This window comes from Nanorana parkeri, unplaced genomic scaffold, assembly GCF_000935625.1.
Source record: "Nanorana parkeri isolate BGI_ZX_2015 unplaced genomic scaffold, ASM93562v1 scaffold286, whole genome shotgun sequence".
NCBI classification, from domain to species: domain Eukaryota; kingdom Metazoa; phylum Chordata; class Amphibia; order Anura; family Dicroglossidae; genus Nanorana; species Nanorana parkeri.
This window is the reverse complement of record NW_017306554.1, coordinates 721,186-731,065: the sequence shown is the minus strand read 5'-3', so window position 1 is coordinate 731,065 and position 9,880 is coordinate 721,186. Positions and strand designations below refer to the sequence as shown.

Below are 9,880 nucleotides of genomic sequence, written 5' to 3'. Positions count from 1 at the left end.
ATTGTATTCAGAAAATACCTTAAAATTTTATTTTATATGTAATAAAATGTAAATATATATTAAATGAAAAGACACACAAAAATGCAGACATTTTCATTACCTTTGGCAACACATCCATGTCTCCAGAGCCTAAAATACAATGATACATATTTTAGATGTTTTTATGAAAATATAAATGTTGTTTAATTATTAATTATTGTATATATTTTACCTGATAAGTAACTCTAACTACATGGAAATGTACTGATCAAACAAGTAACCAATCTGTCATTCAACTGTATTTAGATTTAGTTGCCACTAGATGTCACAGTTGCACTGCTTCTTACACAAGTTGTATAATTTTGGTTTACTGAGTTTGCTATAGTTTCTTTGTGTTTCTATTTTTATTCCTTTATTTTAACTGATCAAGTGATTATCTATACCACTGCTTCTTACTATATGATTGAGCTATGTTAATATGCATTCAATGTCAATCTCACAATTTCTCTTTCTTTTCCTTTTCATGTGGCCCATTGCTCATTTTTTTGCCTCACATTTTATTCCCCGACATCATGGACAAGTTCATGTTCATACTATAGGTAAATGTGGACCAGAGCTAAGGGGGCAGGTACATGAGGCAGAACACTGTTTTATCGAATGAATACACTGTATTTTCCTAAACCGATAAATACATTCACACTACTGTTACAAGGATGGCAAAAGTGGCAGACAGGGGCGTCCGGGGAAGAGGCAGAGCGGGAGGGGGGCCAAGTTGCCGCACCATGGGCCTCTGGGTTGTACTTGCCCCCTGGGCTAAAAGTTGCCAGTCAGCCCCTGATTATCAGATTTACATCCAAATATACAATATTACAGGCTATAGAAGTAGCTATAGCATAGCATGAGTCCAGTTTTTTTTACATTGTGGAAGTCAATTGAATTTACACAATGCTAAATTAAAATGTGGTATTAAAAAAAAAAAATAGTAGTTATATAATGCATGCCCTTTACTTTTTATAATCTTAGTTGTTTTCATTGACTAGAAATAATTCAGGCAGCAAAACATTCTGTTACATGAACACTATTCTTTCACACAAATTGTTCTTTAATGGTGCTTACTGCTTACCTAGTGACCCATTCATATGATGAGGTTCCATTGCACCCAATGCTCCCATTGGGCCATCAGGACCTGGGCCCATTGGAAACTGCAAAAAAAGCAAGTTCAAATCTTTTACCTGTCAGAACTTTATATTATTCAAAGTTATGGGTAGTTGTAGTATGATATAAATGTTATATGTATAGTATATACAGTTACATAGTCAGTCATAGACACAAGTCCATCAAGTTTAGCGAAACAATAAAATACAATATATGTATGTATAGACAAATATACAATAAGATGATATAAACAGGAGCAGAAAGTAATTTATCAAGTAAACTTTGAACTATATTACTGTAAAAAGGAAGAAAAAAAAATAAGGGCATTGGTGGTTTATTTTCTATGTTTAGTAAAATAATTAAAATACATAAACATGTTTTTATTTATTTTTTCAATTAATATGAAATATTGCAATATTTCTAATTTATAACTTGAAGGTTATGTTTTTTGAAGGATCTGATGTGAGCTGGTGTGCAACCGTTTCCCTCTCTCCTAGCAGAAAAAACAACATCTTAATTATTCAGTTCACCCAGGCAGCCAAAAAGAATGCAGACAGTGCTAGGCTGTCTTATCAGAGAGCCCAACATAGTCGGCAAATGCAGTGTTATGGATCCATCCAGTAATATGTGGCTATTAGTAAAATAAAGATTCTATACAAAAAAATAAACACAATATGAATTATATATTGGACTGTAGTTTATCTTTAACAATTTCTAAATTCAAAATACATATTCCTTTCTGCTTTCTACATGCTCACTCAACATAAAAAAATAAATACAAAAAAAACACACTTTAAATTGCTTTGAAATAACTGCATTCCTGGTTCAATATTACATGACGTCAAGATGATAGAAATGTGGCAGCTGGTTTCCAAATCATATCACATATAGGCAGACATAGCTTCACATCCTTCCCTTCCAACATTGTCTGTAAAACCACCATTGCTTTAGTTTTCTGTCTCTTTGATGGACACAAAAGACTTTTACTTACGTTTGGTCTGCTTCCACCAGGTCCTATTGGGTTCATCATTGTGTACATGTTCTCACTTGAGTTTGTTGAATCTACATAAAAGTAGATGAAAAAAAATGTTAGACCATATTTTATAGCTGGTAAAACACTGTTTGAAGTCAATGATTTTATACTATAGCTCACTGTTAGGCCTCATTCACACTGCCGTACAATACGCTGCGTATATGCGAGTATGCGCGTATTGTCCCATATCCAGCATATGCAAAAAAATGGCTCCATACACATAGCTGTGTATGGAGCCGCATATTTGTGCTGCATAAAAATGCACAAAAACAGAATGGATTGAGATGCGTCCGGGAAACGTATTGCTGCATATTTTACACTCAAATACGCATGTGGGTGCGCGCGCGCGCGCGTACAGTTCATTAAAATTTCTATTATGAATGATGCATTCTGGGATTGCATATAGTGCACGCATATATGAGCATACGCGCAGATACGTATATATATGCAATATACAATTTTGCTCTTGCGTTATGTATGCATGAGGCCTAAATGTATAACCCAGAGCTGATAGAACTAATGCAAATACATTATACAAAAATGCAACATTAGAATGCATGTAGCTGTGTCTTTTTTGTACATGTTTATATACAGTGCATGCCTATCTACTGATTAATCTACTGTACCAGGCGTGCACTGGGAGCTGCTGGAGACGGGGCTTGCACTGCTGAGCTGGCTGGCTTAAAACTATATACTGGTGCACAGTAAGAATGGTATAATTTATTTTGCATTCAGTCACTCATTTATGGACTGTTAACGCTTGGATTTGGGTAGTCATCTTCTTTAGCAAGTGAAAATCCTAAAGTAATCTCATTTACTGACTAATAATTAAAATATTTAAGTTATTACAGAGTATTTTGTGGGCACAAGCAAAGTGCCAAATGTGTGCAGTGTGTATTGTGAGTAGGCTCAGACTCTGTTTAACTATGCCCCTCTAACTCATGGGCAATATGCAGCACTTTCTAACCACACCAAATTTTCAGGTATAGTGCGCAGTGGGCCTTCTTTTTCCTTTCTCCGTTGTGCCCCAGAGTCCAGGCCAGTTCACACCACATCCAGTGTGTTCCGGTGTGTTCTGATAATTAAAGTCTCCTACGTTCTGGGGCAGGAGGGGTCATAGTGGTGCCATTCATGCCAATGGCACAGCAGCCACATCTCCCACCCAGAGTACAATCGCCCGTACACCAGAAAGTGTGGTACAGCAATGCCTGTGGTCCGGTGCTGTGCGATCGCTAAAAATAGTGCATGCAACAACTAAACCTGGCATGAATATGTAAAATAACTTTATGTACCCCAAAATGCATGGGCAGATATTAAGCCATTTCAGCAAAAGCTTATCAGTAGGGAATTGATACAACTGAATAATGTGACTTTCTCTTACAAAGGGGGTTATTCACTATGGAGCTGAAGGATACAGCCATAGCTGCGGCTGATCCTTCGGCTCTCTTCAGCCGCCTCTGCCCTTCAGTTCAGTCGAACCGAAGGGCTGCTGTACAGACTATTCGTAATAGATAGATCAGCGTCCCCAAATGACCTGGGGATGCTGATCTGTCATTAAATAATAAGGCGGCCGTGACGTCACAATGTTATTCATTGACCGGGACATGCTGGAAGACTCTGGAAGGTTCCCGGCCAATAGGAAACAGTTGGGCGGAGCTTGCTGTCACCACTAGCTCCGCCCAATTGTTTTTCTTTTTTTTCTTCTTTAAAATATCTTTATTTATTTTTTAATTTTCCTATTTATTTATATGTTAAAAAAATTCAACTCTTTTTTTTTCCATCTCACTTACTTTCTATTCTGCTCGGTAGCTTGGAGGTACCGAGCAGAATAGTCGGCTATTCACTCACTGCCGTTCGGCCCCTTTGAGAATAGATGTTGGATCGACTAAGTCAAAGTCTCTCTGCACTTCGTACTGTTTGGCTCTCTTCACTTCGGCTGGGTTATTCACTTTATTCATGCTTTGTGAATAACCCCCAAAGTTTTTTTTAGTCCCAATGTGAGCAGAAATTGTCAGCTGCCTTACTATGGGGTTTTGTTGGGCCTTTTTTGAATCAACAGCATTAGCAGAGGTAGAAGTTGATTGAAGTCAATGTTTTTAAGCTTACTTTATAAAAAAGTAACGTATCTCACTGCCATTGTAATTATCTGTTCACAAAGCTACACCTTTTTCACAACTCACAAGAATTTTTAGGATTGTGCACTGCGGTGCAGGAAGGATGGGTCTTATGACTTAAAATTCATCAGGAGAGAAAGTGAAGGAAAATGGTGCAGGGAAATTAATTTCCCTCTGCATGTTGTATCTTTGTGACAACGGGGACTGACTCAGACAGAGGTTTCAACCCTCCCACACTAGAAAAAAAGTTTTAATTAGCATTCTACATTAATACTACTGATTTTTGTCCTTGTTTATTACCTCCTGGGCTGGGCATTATGGGTGTTCCTGGAGGCCCCCCACCACCTGGAGGTCCCTAAATAAAACAAATATGACTTGTTATTCACCAATAATGCTGTAAAAGCAAGTGTTAATATTGACTTGCAAAAGTGTGTCCATTCCAGAATGCCAGTGCCAACTGTCAAATTGGATTTGTTGGGAGGGTCAAGGAGGGTGGACTATAAAAGAAGGGTCAAGGAGGGTGAAAGGGAGGCACTGTGAGCTAGGGACAAGGAAGGTTGGAGGTGGTTGCTGTGAGCGGGGGGCAATGTGGGCGGGAGCAGGGCATTGTGACTGGGGGATGAGGTGGGTGAGAGAGTAGGGGTCAACAAGTTGCAAGGTGGCTACCACGTACGTGGTGGTAGTAGGGGGATGGCCCCATGTTCTGAGAGCATGCATGGTTGCAGTGAGGCACAATGGGGTGCGGGAAGTAGAGACATGCACTCCAATCACAGGGTGGTTTCGAGGGATAAACTGTGAAGGGGATTGAGTTGGCCATGGAAAAATGTGCTAAGATGGGGGTGGGTTAACAGCTGCTCCTGTTGTCTAGGCATGCTGCTCTTCAGCCCTCCCTCTGCCAGCTGCTTCTGTCTGTCAACATGGAAAGGGGGTCACTCTTTCAAGTGTAGGCTAAGGAGGAGATGGCTGCACCAGTGGAAAGGCAATTCATCATCCTCATGGCCAGCTGGATTACTGAGAATACCAATCCTTCCCTGATCACAAACTGGCAAGGAGGGAGAGCGGTTGGATGTCAGGGAGAAATAAAGTGGCAAAGAGCAGTTGGGGACTGGTATACAACAGAGGGAGCTGGGTGCTCGGGTGAAATGATGAGATGTTACAGAACAGATGGGATTGCGAGAGTTAGACCACCAGAGGCAGAATCTGCCACTGGCAAAATGGAAGTAAAAATTATGTAAGCAAGTTGTACTGACTTAAAAAACAAACAAAACAAAAAACCCTCTTACCACGTAGTTTCCTGGTGACGACGATGAATATGCTATCTGAATATGGAGAAGAGAGGAAAACAATATAGTTTTATAGCATTTAATTTATTCTATATGTTTTCTCCTTTTTTCAGGTATGAAATATTGCACATGAATATTTGATATTTACATTTTAAAGGTGGAGCTCTAGGCTTCTTTTACATGTTTTCCAAGCTGACCTTAGCGGCTTTGTTATAAGAAAACATTTTACAGATCTCAATACCTTGGAGCTCAAATGTATTTACACAACTGATTGAGTCAGTGGAGTAACTCACCCCTGCCCCAAAAATGTTTTTGATGCGAGAGTGATACTCCAAAAGCAAACAGCACCAGCTGTGCCCTGTCTGTAGAAAACCCATTGGGGGAATTGATCAAAACTTGAGCGGACAAAATTTGGAGCAGTTGCCCATGGTAACCAATCAGCTACTCTCTTCAGTTTGCTCAGTTAAGATTTGAAAATGAGAGAAGCTGATTGGTTGCCATGCACAGCTGCTCCAGGTTTTGTCTGCTCCAGTTTTGATACATTCCCCTCATTGTGCTCTGTGACATAGGTGTACCATGTATTAAAAGTTTTTTTGTGAAATAAATATTAGTAATTGTATTAGTAAATACTAATTGCATCCCACAAAACTGCGTATTTTCACAACTGGGGAAAATGAATATACATTTTTAATCTGTGGTGTATAACAAGCATCTATAAAGTCATGGCAAACCCAGTAGTACAGGAAGCCTGCTTCCTTTTCAAACCAGAAGATGGTAATATATAATTTACACATAGTACTAAATTGCTAATGTGGTCTGATCCACAAAAGCTCAGCAAAACTGTTAATTACAGAATGAGCTTAAAAATAACATAGGACAACCACACTAGTTATTTACTAGTTCTATTGGCACATATTGTTATTTTGATGTAAACAGCATTGCAATTCAAATAACACAGGTGGCTAATGACAGGTGTCTATACAAAAAAGAGATATTATTCTTCTTAAACAATTTAGATTCTTACTGAATTTGCATTGGGGTTTGGCCAAGGACCTCTGCCTCCAGGACCCCTATGAAAGAAAAAAAAAAAAGGTTTGTATTTTAATGTGCAATGTTTAATACATATACTGTATAATTTTAAAACTTAATCCTATTCATATATTTAAAAAAAAACCTCAATATTTTTTATAACATATACAATATATATTGTGATGTTTGGGGATATTAGCACATATGGTTGGCGTGTTAAGGATGCAGTCCACTCGCAATATCTTTATTTTAAGTTCTTGTTAGCCAACTTTTATTTAAATGAAAGTTCACACATAGCCCTTGGATACCCTTGCAGGGGTTGTTGAGTACAGCATCCATGCACTGCTTGCAACACAACATAAGTACAGCCTCCTGGCTTCCACTCTTAACATTATTAACTCTGATCCACCGGTCCTGTCTGTAGTGCTCTTCCACACTTGTACAGGCTCTCGACTCTCTCAGCCTCACCAGTTCTCCCAGCCTTCTTGGCTGTCTTCATGTGCCTCCAGCACACACACCACCTGACAGGGTCGCCGTCAGGGGGGTACGGCCGATACCATTGTCAGGGGCCCCAGCCGCTAGGGGGGCCCGTAGCTCCAAGCCATAATTTTTTCGTATTGAATTATATTAACAGTTACATTTGCCTGGTCCGGGCCCCCCTGCGCTATTGGTATCTTCCCCTGAGCTTAGTGCCTACAGGGGGCGGAGCTTAGTTTGCCCGTGCAGAAGCGCGGAGGAAGAAGACGAGCATGTCTGCCGCCACCTGCCGAGTCCGACTGCCTGGATGGGAAAGGTAAGTGTTTCCCCCTGGTGGTGCTGGACTCCATTCCAGATATACTAGATTGATATACTGCAGAGTCAACCGAGAGAGGCCCCAGGGATGGTGGGGATGTAACAGACAGAGACTGAGGGGAGAGAGAGACAGATCGACGCTGAGAGCTTCTTAGCTGACAGCTTCTTAGCGTCGGTCGGACTCTCTCATGCTTCCCTCCCTCCTCTCAGCATGGTCGGTCTGTGTCTCACTCTTTCCCCCCTCCCCTCAGAGAGGAGGGGGGGGGAAGAGGGAGAGAAAACGACAGACACTGAGATGGGGAAGGGGGTATAGATTGAGCAAAGAAAAACAAGCTGCTCTCCTCTGCTGTTGCTCCTCTGTATTCAGGGAAACAGCAATGTTTTTTTAATATATATATATGCCTGTGTGTATGGGGGAATTATTTTATGTGCAGGGATAGGTTTTTTTTTATGTGAGGGGGGGAGGGAAGAGTATAAGTGTATTAGGCTGCATTCACACCTGTGTCTTTAGGAGCAATTAGGGATTGCTGCATCAGGAACATGCGTTTCCTGCATCAGGAATCCCTAATGTGGCATTTAAAATCGTCAGCTGTCACCTATTCAAGTTAATGATCAGGTGACAGCAGTTGCATGTAAACTCCTGCACACCATCATACCCGTCCTCTGCACCCCATCCCACCATCATACCCGTCGTCTCCATCCCTGCACTCCATTTCATCATCATAACCATCCTCTGCACCCCATCCCACCATCATACCCATCCTCTCCATCTCTGCACTCCATTCCATCATCATACCCGTCCTCTGCACCCCATACCACCATCATACCCGTCCTCTGCACCCCATCGCACTATCATACCCGTCCTCTGCACCCCATCCCACCATCATAATCGTCCTCTCCATCCCTGCACTCCATTCCAGCATCATACCCGTCCTCTCCATCCCTGCACTCCATTCCACCATCATACCCGTCCTCTCCATTCAACCATCATACCCGTCCTCGCCATTCCATTCCACCATCATACCCGTCCTCTCTATTCCTGCATCAAACCCGTCCTCTCTATTCCTGCATCACACCCATCCTCTGCACCCCATCCCACCATCATACCCGTCCTCTTCATCCCTGCACTCCATTCCATCAACATAACCGTCCTCTCCATTCCATCAACATACCCGTCCTCTCCATTCCATCAACATACCCGTCCTCTCCATTCCATCAACATACCCGTCCTCTCCATTCCATCAACATACCCGTCCTCTCCATTCCATCAACATACCCGTCCTCTCCATTCCATCAACATACCCGTCCTCTCCATTCCATCAACATACCCGTCCTCTCCATTCCATCAACATACCCGTCCTCTCCATTCCATCAACATACCCGTCCTCTCCATTCCATCAACATACCCGTCCTCTCCATTCCATCAACATACCCGTCCTCTCCATTCCATCAACATACCCGTCCTCTCCATTCCATCAACATACCCGTCCTCTCCATTCCATCAACATACCCGTCCTTTCCATTCCATCATCATACCCGTCCTCTCCATTCCACCATCATACCCGTCCTCTGCACCCCATCCCACCATCATACCCGTCCTCTTCATCCCTGCACTCCATTCCATCAACATAATCCATTCCACCATCATACCCGTCCTCTCCTTCCCTGCACTCCATTCAACCATCATACCCGTCCTCTCCTTCCCTGCACTCCATTCAACCATCATACCCGTCCTCTGCACCCCATTCCACCATCATACCCGTCCTCTGCACCCCATTCCACCATCATACCCGCCCTCTTTATTCCGGCATCATACCCGTCCTCCCTATTCCTGAATCATACCCCCCTCTCCAATAACACCAGCTATAGAGGAATACATCAGATCCCAGCAATAATACATTATAGTATAATGTACTATTGCTGGGATTTTTTGTATTCCTCTATAGCTGCTGGTATTCTGCATTGCAATGCTGTATAATGTACTATATTGCACACCACACTTTTTTTTACTTCCACCACTCCAAGCTTGCTCCCGTGATGGACTACAATCATCAGTACAAACTAGTAGTCCATCACTGGAGCCTTTTTTTTCTAATCCGATTAATCGAACTTAATAATCGGCTAACTAATCGATTTTAAAAATTAATCTTTCGCTGCAGCCCTAATTTCGACTTCATATATTAAGTTGTAACAGTGCCGGAGGGACGGCCGGTGGGCGGACTCGATGGGACAGCCGGGTAAAAAAGACTGGGGGGGTCAGGCCTAAAGTTGTGTAAGGGGCCCCAAAATTTGTGAAGGCTGCCCTGCCACCTAAATCCACTTTGACTTCTGAGGGAGTCCTCCTGACTCCTGAACACCATCTCTTCCTATTTCCCAGCAGGAGATAATTCCCCTAGACAGTACCCTTTCCTTAAAGGTTCTGCACATGTGTGCAATCATCAAGTGCTGGTTACTACCAAAACACGAACACGAAGGGCTTTTTCCCTCCTTAGGGC

At 42.0% G+C, this 9,880-nt stretch overlaps 1 protein-coding gene across 1 annotated transcript in view; it reads right to left on the bottom strand.

Moving 5' to 3' along the window:
- SSBP4 (single stranded DNA binding protein 4) overlaps positions 1–9,880 on the bottom strand; it is a 372,115-nt gene that overhangs the window by 8,559 nt on the left and 353,676 nt on the right. Inside the window, exons 11-16 of the mRNA XM_018557491.1 lie at positions 6,589–6,634; positions 5,565–5,600; positions 4,582–4,636; positions 2,126–2,196; positions 1,103–1,181; positions 101–129 (exon numbers count right to left, since the gene is read on the bottom strand). Coding sequence (XP_018412993.1) covers positions 101–129; positions 1,103–1,181; positions 2,126–2,196; positions 4,582–4,636; positions 5,565–5,600; positions 6,589–6,634 — 316 coding nt within the window. The remainder of the gene's footprint in view (positions 1–100; positions 130–1,102; positions 1,182–2,125; positions 2,197–4,581; positions 4,637–5,564; positions 5,601–6,588; positions 6,635–9,880) is intronic.